Genomic DNA, 12899 nt, shown 5'->3' with positions numbered 1-12899 from the left:
TATATATATATAGTGGATGATTTTTTATGTACACATGAAAATGTTTATGATTTATGATTTTGTTTTGTTTCAAGTCAAAAGCATTTTATAGCACTGAATATGGCTGTAGATCATCAGAGAACCTATGGAATGAAGTTGAAATATACCATTGCTGTAAAATAAACTGATGGAACACAATAATGGTAATCCAATAAGCAGCCTTTTTTCTGCTAAGAAACTATTTATTTTAGGATATTATACCATTTTGAACCCATTTGTGAAACACATTTTGATGAAAGTAGAGTTTATTGTCTTCACTCTCTTGAAGTGTTTTATTCGGCATGCTAAACGTGAAAAGAAGTCTCGTAGTTCCAGGGTTTTGCTGAAACACCGCCCAACTAATAGCGTCATATAGATTACCCCGCCCCTGTGGGAAGAACCCAAGCCAATTCCGTTTGCTGCCGGATGATGAGCACAAAGAAAGGCGGGACATTACTGTCGTTATATTTATTGTTTGTGTGACTGGAGTCGCTTATCGAACTGTTGCAAAAAATATTTAATTAAATATTTTTCAAATATACATTCCTGTATCGTATGCAGGTGGAATTTAAAATACAAATTTCAAACTTTGGTTTAGTTTCAAAGAGATATCGGTTAAACAGGCTAACAGTTTCATTGAGAAACATCCCTGGATCTGTTGACAGCCAAGTCTATAGCTTGGTTTGTTATTAAACTATGGCAATTGCACACGTTGCCACGGAATATGTTTTTTCAGATTTTTTGCTCAAAGAACCATCGGAGACAAAGTACAAAGGAGTGCGTCTAGATTTGGCTGTGGATAAAATAGTCACGTTTATTGCGGTCGGGTTGCCTTTGTTGCTTATTTCTCTCGCGTTTGCTCAGGAGGTGTCAGTAGGTGAGTATATAGCTAATGTTATAACTTGATAGGTAACAAACACGGTTGTCGCGGCGGCATCCTCAGTATTCTTAGTGTGAAAATTCACTTTACATTGAAATGACTGATTCAGCTATTACTAGAGCGCTAGTAATTATATAAACTCATTCCATATAGCAAAACCCTGCAGGTGTTTTGCTAATGGTTACAATAACAATGTAATGGTAGGTTTTAACCCTGGATTTTTTTTTACTTATTTCTTAATACTTGTTCATTCATGTGAATCAACGGTGATCGATGGTTCTTGTTTTGCAGTATAGGCGGTATAGAGCATGTGGTAAACACGCCCTAATCCTTCACTCGCTGACTCCCTTTTCGATGACTTCAACAATCTGAAACAAAAGCCTCTTTACTGTGATGAGACTTGTTTTTGATGTCACATGATACAGTGTCGCAATGTCATTATAACTTCAATTATCAGTAAACCAATTTATAAATGGTCTTTCTACCTCTGCAATATGACCCTCTGCGTGTGGTCAGAGCACAGACAGCGCTTCTCTTGTAATTGAAACGGTCTAAAGCAGTCTCAGCTGACTGCCAGTCATGCAGTGAATGTGCACTTAGCCTTCGTTTAATGAAACGGCCTTCGTTTAATGAAAAGTGCTGTAAGCTCTACATGATACCAATATATATAGAAAATACCCTTAAATAAAAGCTGAGAATATGCACTTCAACCACATGTGAATTGTTTGCTTACAAATCTAAAATTGTGGAGTACATATCCAAATCAATAACAAATATGTCTTTGTCCTAAACATGGCACTCACTGTATATATGTGCAGGTTAACTTCAAATTAAGTTTAGACTGATTACAAATACTGAAATACTGGAGTCCTAGCCCACCTGCATTGCAACTAGCTGTGCAATCAATTGGGTGATGAACAGTCTGATGTAACTGAGCGTCAGACTTGGGTCAAATGACAACCTCCTTCACCAGTGGATTTGGTCAGATCTTTGGTCTGTCTGCACATTTCTCCATGCAGACTGACCAAAGGTGAAGAATAACATAACATTTTTCCATGTAACCTGAGGATTGTAATTTTGAAATTGTATTTCTTTTGTTGTCAGTGCCCTGGGACCATAATTGTGCACTTTGTGCGCCTGTACTGATTCGACTGTCTTCTGTCCCCTCATTGCCATAGGAACACAGATCACCTGCTTCTCTCCCACCAACTTCTCCTGGCGCCAGGCGGCCTATGTGGACTCCTTCTGCTGGGCAGCTGTGCAGCGGCAGGACCTGTCCGGCGATGAGAACGACCACGCTCCGCTCTGGCTGCACAAGGTACAGGCTGGCCCTGCTCCCCTCTGCATCCATATTCACAGAATTACACACCATGCTATACCACATAGTGCTACCTTATACTATATCCCAGTTCATGCCACCTCTGCTTTGATCTATTTACAACTGTATTTGGCGCTGGTTTTACAGGGTGTGAGCTGTCTTTGTCATGTACTGCCTTTCTTTCATCTTTCTTTTGTTTATTACTAAATAACTCAACATAATTCCCAGCTATCTGCTTTTGGACTAAGGAGAGAAAATACAAATTCTTCTGGGAGAGGGAGAAATGGCACCTCTTGCAGCTCAGTATGTCTTAGCATGCCATAACCTGAGGGACAGTGAGTAAACTGATCTCAAAAGATTCAGATACCGCTGAGAGAAAGCAAGTATCTCTGTCAGAGAATCAAAACAAAACTAACAGCTGAGAAGTTGAGGAGCCAGATGGAAAAAGACAAAGCAGAAAAGGTTTTGCTGGGTTTGTTTTTGTTGTTTTAGTTCATTATTTTACAGGAACCAGTGAGGGGGAAGGGGGAACATTTACGTTTTTTGTGTTTATGTCTGTGTGGTTGTGCTCTGTGTCTATGTTGCAAATCGTGGTGAAAACCGCATTTTGCCGCATCTTCCTCCCAGGGACAGGACACAAGATGTGACACTACAATAATAATTGTTGTTCTTTGTTGCTCTTGTTATTGGTATTGTTGATTATCACAATTATGTGGGAATGATTGCTTTGGCAATGCTTGTACCTTTGTGTGGTTATGCCAGTAAAGCATATTTTCATTTGAATTCGGATTTACAAAACTGCTGCAGTTATTTGCAGAAATTGTAGACACAAACTGACTTAGTGAAATCTTTCCAACAAAAATAAAGCAGTAGAAACATCCAAGTGTAAGAAAAAGCTGCAATATTTATACTCATTTTATATCTGCTGTTGTACTCATTACTAGTACAAAGTAAAACGCAGACTGGTATGGTATGGTATGTTGGCAGATGGACAGACCCTGGACATTTACTGCAGTCTGTTTCAGTTTTCGGTTGTTAGGCCTGTTCCCATAACTCTCTTGGCTCAGGCACGGATGCGATTAAATTAGACCAGGCAGCTGTCAAAAGCATGAGTTTTACCGTCCAGTCCAGGCATGCCCCAGAGCCATAAATAATCAGCTTAACTATCTGTAATGTAGACACCCATTGGCACCCCTTTGTATCTGTGAGCTCAAATATGTGACAAGCATGTTTTAGTGGTATTCACACAGACGTCAAATAACTTTAATTAAATGGTATTTTTAACCCATTCCTATATGGGCAGTAGTGTCACTTTTATAAGTAATATATTTTTAACAACAATAAAAAAACTATATTTTCAGGGACAAAAGGAACATGTCCTGTAGTTGCATTATCTTTTTATACTTTTATTTTATATGTAAAAGCCCAATTTAAGACATGAAAACATCTTAATATAATAAATAATCAGAAATCTTATATAACTAATATAACTAACAAAATATTCATAGTAAGTCATCAATATTCTTCACTGAGGTATGAAAGGGTTTGAATATGTTTTTTTTACCACATTATAATATTATAGATAGGGAGAAATTTTTAGAACTGTGGCAAGACCATGGGTGTTTGAATATATATTGGTCAGATAATACATGCCAGTAGGCCTTAATCTAAGTACTGCATGCAATTGGTGTCCATCTGTACTAGTGGTCACAAGACAAACTAATCTGAATTATTAATAAATAGGTTCACGGCTCAAGGAGAAGTAAAAGGCTTCACCACACGTGAAAGCTTAGCTTGTACCCTGGACATCGCTCATTTGAGTGTAGGTGGTGTCATTAGCTGGCTATGGCTGGGAGTTTGAGGGGCGGGATGCAATTAGCTGTATCTCGTTAAAGTGGGCTTAAAATGGTTTTAGCGTTCCTGAGGTCACCATCACATACGTAACTTGCAACCTCTTCGGTATAACTTATTTTGTCTTAATTTTTTGTCCATTATTTTACCCTGCTATCCAAAATAATCTTTCAATTTCATACAGTATATGTGGATATTTTTGTTTGGTTGTGTTGCCTTAACTGTTCTAAGATACAGTTGCAGACCTGAAAAAAACGTCTTGTTTTGCAAAGTATATTAAAATGAAAAACATGTAAGTAAATGAAACATTAAGACCAGAACCAGATAGTTAGGCCTTGATGTTCCATGAAACCATAACCGATTTGTGGAGCTGCATACCAGGACATTTGAAGTGCAGTCAGTCATCATAAGCTGCTGTATATTCAGGTTAATGGATTTCTGCACATTATGTACATCTGGCTAGAGATCATTGAGTTTATTCGCAATTCATCTGTTGCTTGGTAACTGGCCTATTTCTTTCTGGACCCGCTGTGGTCTTCAGCAACCGACTACTGTAGACTGTGTTTACGACCGAGTCCTGCCATCAGGCCAGACACGCCAGAATCGAGACTGACATCAGGAATTCAGAAATACAATGAATTTCTTGTCTGAGTATGACCTCATTTCAGCTGATTGCATTGGCTGTTGCCAATTATAAAAGAAAATGTGGTTAGTGTATCAACTCAACTGCAGGGAAGTTCTACACATACTTATACGTGGATTTTGTGATAGTGAATGCAAAGGGAACAGGGAGCCTGTACTGTTGTTTGGTTATCTGACTGATCATTTTAAAAGCGACTGCTGTAATAAAGGCATGAGGTATGAACAGTTTGGTTAATGAATGCATTGTTTCTATCAGCTGCTTAGGAGAGATAAGCCATCAAGACAGCCATATTTTATTTTTAAAATGGTATTGTTTGTACACTCTCTGTTAAGTTTGATTTCCCCTGAAGGAGATCACACAGTCCCATGGCCGCATTGGCTCATACACCTTTTATTTGATCTTATTTTTAATGAAATTATTATGCTCATGAATAATATCATACGATTTAATGGATTATTTATATAGATTAAAATAATAAGATGTCAAAGGGGCTTGCAGAACGTGACATAGTTGTAATGTAGCTTCAGCACCAACATGCAATCCAAAAGCACTCCTGAAAATCTGGCTCTGACAAATGCTTCTTGCTACAAGACATAGCCTACATAGTTCTTGAATTGTAATAATTCATGTTTAAACTGATATTTTACTTTTGTGAGCACTATTTCAATGATCTCATTGTTATCACACAAGCTCTGGGACCCCATAACCATGATAGTTTAGGTAGGTGAAGTGCAATAAAAAGGCAACGGGTGTCACTAGATCCTTGCAGACAAAGAGTGAAATAATTATTGTAGCTGTGGAATCTGCATGTTCTTCACAAAAATGACTTGAGAAACAACAGTAAGGCTTTAAAATCCAGGTGGGACACATGCATTTAATTGTTCACATTGTTTGTTTTAATAAGGCACTTAGCTTTAATTGCTTCATTAATTATCCAGCAGTGGAAGTTGTACAGTAGCTATGCAATAAATAATGGTTAAGTATGACTGAATTACATTTGTTTGAAAAGCCTTTTCCCCACTCCATTTTAAATCACATAGCTCCTGTTAAAACTTACAGAAATTGCAAATAATGAAAATGTCTTAAAACAAAGGGCCATATTTACTAAGGATTTGTTGGGCTTTTATAGACTCTAATGAGACATTTTTCCACAAAATAATGTTTATATATTGCTGTGACATCTATTTATCATCAATGTTTATAATATGATTCAGTCTTTGTATCAGGGTACCTGTGTAGTTCAGTGTATTTACCAGCAACAACACTGTTGAGAAATATATGCAGTGTGTATTCATTTTAAAAATAATTTCTATTAAGCTATTTTTCACATAATACACAATTACAACCATTTGAGTGCAGGGATAGATCAAGATAAAGCTACAGATGTATTTCAAAATATTTTCTTTTTTCTTTCCCCTCTCCTCCTTCATCTCTAGTTCTTCCCTTACATCCTTCTGCTGGTGGCCATCCTCATGTACATCCCTGCCTTGTTCTGGCGTTTCACCGCCGCACCTCATCTCTTCTCTGACCTGACCTTCATCATGGAGGAGCTGGACCGCTCTTACAACCGAGCCATAAAGCTGGCCAAGAGCCTGGCGTCCAACCTGGACACCAGTGATGCCCCTGCAGACTCCCAAAGGTAGGCCCCGACGCAGTTGCCCCATGCTCTGCCTGAATGATTCACACAGCCAGTGTTTATTCATGGTTTCTGTGTGCCACAGCAGTGTCTTGGACCTGGCAGAAGGGTGCTTCAAGTACCCCTTAGTGGAGCAGTACCTCAAGACCAAGAGGGGCTCCCGAGGCCTTGTCATCAAGTATCTCATCTGTCGAAGTCTGACTCTGGTCACCCTCCTGCTCGCCTGCCTTTACCTGGGCTACTACATCAACCTGGCATCCGTCACGGACGAATTCACCTGCAACATTCGCACGGGCATCCTCCATAACATGACGTCCATCCCTGCCGCCATGCAGTGCAAGCTGGTGGCCGTGGGCGTCTTCCAGCTGCTCAGCTACATCAACCTGGTGGTCTACGCCCTGCTGGCGCCTGTCATCGCGTACACTGCCCTCGTACCCGTGAGGCAGAGCACCGCCTTCCTCAGACCCTACGAGGCGCTGCCGACGTTCAGTATCCTGGACCTGACCACCTCCCTCTACGATGACCTCAGCATCTACCTCCTCTTCCTGGAAGAGAATCTGAGCGAACTGAAGTCCTACAGGTGCCTGCAGGTGCTGCAGCTGATCCAGGAGAGCGGAGGTGAGGCCCTGGACACCATGTGCCTGCTTCGCACTCTGGGCCAGGTCAAGACGGATGTTGTGGATGGGAAGACTGGGGCCTCACTGAAAGCAGAAGCCGGGGAGCAGGACAGCTCCATGGAGCTAAAAGGTGACTATACTTCCTCCAACAGGCTTAGTGTTACCTAGCAACAGCACAGCACAGTAGTGCATATTAAATCATGAACCCAGTTTGAATGTTCCAAACGTAAGATTTCAGCTGAAAACTATGAGGCAATTGTGCTTTTTGCTCCATTTCTTTTACTACAATGCGTTATGGGAAGGCAATATATGTGAATACATGGAGCTAATTAAGCAGGGGAGCAAATTGTTTAACAAGAAGCTGCCTACCTATGTGCCTCCTAGTAGTGCAAAACCTGATTTTAATTCACTGACATTTTATTTCTAGATAAATTAGCCCCATTGATCTGTCAGATATTTATACAAAAGCTTCTGCCAATTGATCAAGCACCACAGGTCCACATGTTCTGCTACACAGACTTCTGAGTTGTGAACTGCTTTGTGACAAGAAACGGTGGCATTAAAAAAACAACACAGAAAGACAGCCATTTGCATGTTTGAAAACAGAATGTGCAACACATACGTGCAACACATACGTTCAGATATTCAGATGCACTGTGTAGAATGGAACATCAAAAATACATGTGCTCTTCTGTCCCACCCCAGACGTCTCCACCCTTTTACTGGAGGATGGAAAAAACAAAGGCGGGAAATGCTGTGACGAGAAGGCGGTGCGCCAAAGAGTGATCTAACTGTCCCCGGGTTACGCCAGTTGCCATGACGACATGACAGGCTGAACTCCACATCAGATGAAAGATGGTTTGTGTGGGAAGTTGCTGATCCAGGATGGGAGACATTAGAGGACATTTGTAGTTGAACCTCTACTGTTTTCTTTAAGCAATAATGGGCTTAAATGCTGCAGCCTCATGGAAGTGTATCACCACTGTATCCACCATTCTCTATATATGGCATAATTATGCTTTTATTAATGCCAGTCCTTACATTTTTCAAGGGTGATATTAGGCATATTGTATTTGCCTGTTTTTAGGATGGGGGTGTTGCTGGATATTTATTAGAATTGGCAAGGGCAGGCGAGAGATTTGATGCAGTCTGTAGGGTGCCTGAATCTCAAGCCATATGCCAGTCGCTGGTCCCTCCTATGTGTTACCCTTTCTTCCTGCTTGAATAAAGAAAAAAAAAAAAACATGAAAGAAGGCCTGTCCACTCTCCTTTAAAAAATTGGTGGACAAGGCCAATAAAGAGTTTAAAAAGAGACCGGTTAAATGCACTGAAGCCTAACAATACATATATTCTGTCTGTAATTTCTGTCCATAGTTTGTGCAATTAATTGTTTACATGAAAGTGTTGAATATATTTCAGAAACACTGGCTTGTAACTGAGCATAGATCTTATATTTAAATTGTTATTGACGAGGTTACCAGTATTTTTGTTTTTAAAATGCACTGCAGTAGTATCTTACGGCAGCCACACATTCAGGTGTTCACGGAACTGTCTTTGCAAGGTTAAATGCATTGGAATCCAAGCCATTTTCTTCCTCATAATAGCTTGGCACTTTTGCATTACTGTAGTCCATGCACGGTATGTATTTATTGTGTCTTAGGAAAATTCATAGTCTGAATTCTATAATTGTTTCAGAAAGCTGAATGTTTACATGTACAGCATAGTGTTTTGTTTTTTGTATTTATTTTATTAAATGTTATAGAAAACCTGCTGAAGATTGTTAGTAATTAGACTTTCCCTGTCCTTTTTTTGGTGGTAACCCAGGTAATAGAAGTCTATTTTTTGTTCAATTAAACCCCGAGCTCTTTCATAGAGAGATATTTAAAGATACCCTCCACTCAAAAAATTTCTTTTTTTAGATGGTTAACTCCTCTTGGAAGCATGAATTTCACTATACAGGTAGATTTTTGTGCAGAACTTGTCACCAGAGCGCCTTTTCCACATTCTTCACCTGTAGAGAGCATCTCCATACCTCCCTGAAATCTGAGTTGGAAACGTGCACGTATGAGCAAAATTTGTGACGTCACAAATATTTCAAACCTATCAAGCAAAGATATGCAAAGATATGCTAATTCCAGGAGAGTGATGTGGTAAACTGAAAGGCTGACTAGTTAGTGACACCGTTGGTGGATTGAACATGACATTCCACTTGTTACCAAAGGAGCCCATTCTTAAACAAAAACAGGTGGAATTTGTTTTTTTTTAAATCACGTGGTTGTATCTGCCAGCATAGAGGGAATCCATGTTCTTAGTGCACATTTTACAGTTTAACTGCTTCCAGAAGTCAGTGGCTTTTTGCAAAAAAATTGATTTTTAATCCAGATGCTGTGCCTACTATATATCCCAGAACCAAAGCAGCAAGCATTGCCAATTTGCATATTCATAGATTCGGGTATTCTCAATGAGGGTGAAAGTGTAGAGATGATTCTATGCCATTTTCAGCAGTTTTTTTAATGAAAAAAAAAAACCCATATTAAACAAATTATTATTCAATATAGAATATTTTTAACATTTTAAAATACATCTGGAGGGGTACTTTAAAACAATTATTTTACTCCATATTTAGCTGGGCCCTGCTGTTTTTGATATTCTGAAATAACTTCTTGGCTTGGGCCAGAAATAAATCTGAACCAAGGAAATTTTTAATTCATCCAGCTTGCAACACACTTGGGTGTTATATGGTATATACCGTAATGAAGTGCAAAAAAATACTTACTAAATACTGTTTGGTCACTGAAAAAGGTTATGTCAAGTTGGTTGAACTATTTATTTTAAAGGAAATATGTTCAATAAACCTTTTAAATATAGTGTTTGGAAAAAAAGGTTTGTAAATTGTAAAATTGTATTTATTATTTCTGAATTACATGAGACAAACATTTTCACTGCTAAAGGGCTGTTTGACTGTTTTATACTTCATTTTACATTTTCACAGATCAGGTCAATTTTACCTGTAACATAATGGATGTAATAATTTTCAACATAGTTAAAAATATGTAGTCTACTTCCAAGGCCTGTTTCTAGAAAAACCATGACCTCACAGAAAGTGAAAGTAAGAATGTGTATCTTGTATAAACAATGGATGAGAACACAAACATGCCTACTTGTATTTTTAAAGATAAAGGAATATTTTCTCTATTGTGCCATTGATTAAATAGCATTTTCCTCACAAGGCTGGCTCTGCATTCTATCATGGTTCAAAGATAATTACAAAAAAAACCAAAATGTGCTCAAAAAGATTTTGTGCTTAAAAACTCTTTTGTTTAAGCTACTTAAGTTACAAGAACAGTGAACCACTTGGGAAGAGAGAATTGGAAAACTGCATTAACACGTATCTTACCCTCAGGAATGCCGACTAGACTGAGATTGTTCCTATACTACATTTCTTCCAAATTAGCCAAATTGTGTTCAAGGTTTACAATTCAAGTAGACTGTTCTCCTAATTCTCCTTGAGCAAATGAGAGGCCCTTGGGCATCCATCTTCAAATTGATAGTCATGGCCCTTCATTCCTGTAATTATTATTTGGCATTTCAAGGTATGTGTTGTTGTCTTTGTGTACTCTGCAACGTTTGCAATTGTTAATTATAATTAATAATTATAATTAATATTCCCATGGTTCCCCTGATGCTCCAGACTATGTACTACTGAACAAGATGAGGAATGAAAAGGAACTGATCAGGAATGTTTCCCTCCTGTGTGACTGTTCCGGTTCTCAGTGGAACTCATTCAATCAATATTGTCAGGCGCTTGCATAACAGCTAATGGCACGGTGACATTTCAGACTTGGGTTCAGTTTTGCTTCGTAATGTAATTATATAATCGTGTCCCTAAACTGTGGGCAGTCAGTTAAAAACAAAGACTGGGATTTGTGCTTTTGCCTGTAATCTCTTTTATGCTTTTTTACATTTTAATTGGCAACATATTCATGATGTTCCAGTTTTCCCCAATTTTTAAATACCTCAGTGCTTTAGGCTTAACGCTATCTGATTTGTATGTTAATGTTTCAATAATGAACAATTGAAACATTTTGATCATGTATTTTGAGCATGCTCATCTGTAAGCAAACTAAGATTTCCATCACTCTGTACTAGCACTGGAAGGCTAATGATACAAATTGTGGGTCTCTTCCCAGACACCCACCACTCGGGTGTGTAGATAGTGCAGGCAGGGTATATTTCTGTAGAGCAAGGTCATTCCACAAGGTCATTCAGTAGGTCATTCCACTTTTAGTAACAGCACATAGTATGTATATCATAATATTAATGTACTTATTGTCCATTTCAAAGTTCTGCATGAAAATATGTTTTCGCAGGTTCATAATTATAATAGAATGTCCCATCTATGTGATGTAGTGTCTGTGGGTGTACTGACAAAATGATGTATATTTTTACATGTATGACTATGGTTGCATCATAAAATAAAGTATGCATTGCATTGATTGAAGGTGTAGCTTTGTGTTTATTTGTATTTGTATTCCTGATTAATTGAGACTTTTGTCTTAATGTATGCTGTACACTAATGTCTTACTGGCATTTGTTTTCAATCATATCAACCATATACATCCAACTGGACTTTCATTCTAAAGCTTGTCAAAATATCAAAATAAGTGTGTTATTTCCTAAGTTTTACTGAATGTGGGAAGATTTTTTTAAGGCATCAGCAAAGAGTCAAAATTGTACATTTACTCAGTCTGGATGTGAAAATGGTTAGTAAGGATTGTTGACACAAGTAAATGACCACATCATTGACTCTTGCTAGCCAAAATGTATGAAATTCCATCTGTATATTCCTTCAGTTCTAAGGCCGTACTCAGGTAGTGTGGGAAAATATTTAGCTCTCACGTAACTGATGGAATTGAATGGCCATGCTGGTGAAAGACATCTTTTTCAAACTGAGTTTCCAATAGTATTTTTTAAACTAATTTTCATAAATTATGTGACTGATAAATGAAGATAGGTATTTATTTTCTTCAGCTATGAAATTCAGTTGAACTTGCAACCATGGTAATATTACAGATGTCCTCTTCTCCAAGGTATTTTGAAAGTAAGGATGTTAGCCAGCATATCATTATGCAGAGCTGAGCAGCTGTACCACCCTGTAACCTCCTTGTGCTGGCCTGGTTAGAACATGAATAGACGACTTTAGAGAAGAACCCAGCTGCACTCAGTGCGAGTACATTTACTTCTGGAGGCACTGCGCTATTGATGGAACTAGCATTTGCATTCGATTTGCATTAGAGAAGGGGTGGTCCCCAGCTGGATGTATGTTAGCACATCATCCCACCTACAGAGGTTCGGTGTCTGTTTATAAGAAATAGTTTTTTCTGTCCTTACCTTTTAGAAAAAGGTTTTACAACAAGGACAGTGTCTTTTCAGCACACCAAATAGGCCTCCAGGGCATCTCTGCACTTAGTGAACTGGCCAATATGTTATCCAAAATAAATGTTACTTGTATTTGCTTTGTCATTTTGGATTGGTTACTTGTAAGAAGTGTCTTTGGAATGTTAACTAGCCAACATAAAATGAACGTTGAAACTGTACAAATTACAGAAGTCTTTTTAAAAAAATATATATTACTTGTTCATTGGCAGATAATCTTATCCAGACTGTCTCGCATAGCCAAAATAGTGAGAACATGACTACACATTGCCAATTTTGTTAAACATTGTGCCTTTTTCCCCCTTCCATGGAAATCTGTCTGAGGTTTTCTAGATTTTTCTCTCATCTTTGCAGAGGTGCTTGTGAATTCAGCAGAGGTGCATTGCCTCTGCTATTGATACCTGGGGGAATCCCTGTGTCTAATCAGAGAATGGAGAATAAGCAGCGTCTGCCTCTCACTGAAAATAAATGGTAGAAAATGAAATTTAAGACTGGGTGTT

General features: G+C 38.5%; 1 protein-coding gene across 2 annotated transcripts; it reads left to right on the top strand.

Annotated features, from left to right (window-relative positions):
* The first annotated feature begins 426 nt into the window (after window positions 1-426).
* Window positions 427-11460, top strand: panx1a (pannexin 1a). Of its 2 annotated transcripts, none has more exons than XM_035434985.1 (5): window positions 427-895; window positions 2077-2216; window positions 6147-6349; window positions 6435-7093; window positions 7669-11460. In XM_035434985.1, the coding sequence occupies exons 1-5, from the start codon at window positions 715-717 to the stop codon at window positions 7752-7754; spliced, it is 1269 nt and encodes a 422-aa protein (XP_035290876.1). In that variant the 5' UTR covers window positions 427-714; the 3' UTR covers window positions 7755-11460. The 2 variants fall into 2 exon arrangements, with proteins under 2 accessions (XP_035290876.1, XP_035290875.1); XM_035434984.1 differs by having other exon boundaries at window positions 6432-7093.
* The last annotated feature ends 1439 nt before the right edge of the window (window positions 11461-12899 follow it).

This window comes from Anguilla anguilla, chromosome 9 (genome assembly GCF_013347855.1).
Source record: "Anguilla anguilla isolate fAngAng1 chromosome 9, fAngAng1.pri, whole genome shotgun sequence".
Lineage (NCBI taxonomy): Eukaryota > Metazoa > Chordata > Actinopteri > Anguilliformes > Anguillidae > Anguilla > Anguilla anguilla.
Note: the sequence above shows the minus strand (reverse complement) of the source record. Positions and strands in the feature narration are given on the sequence as shown.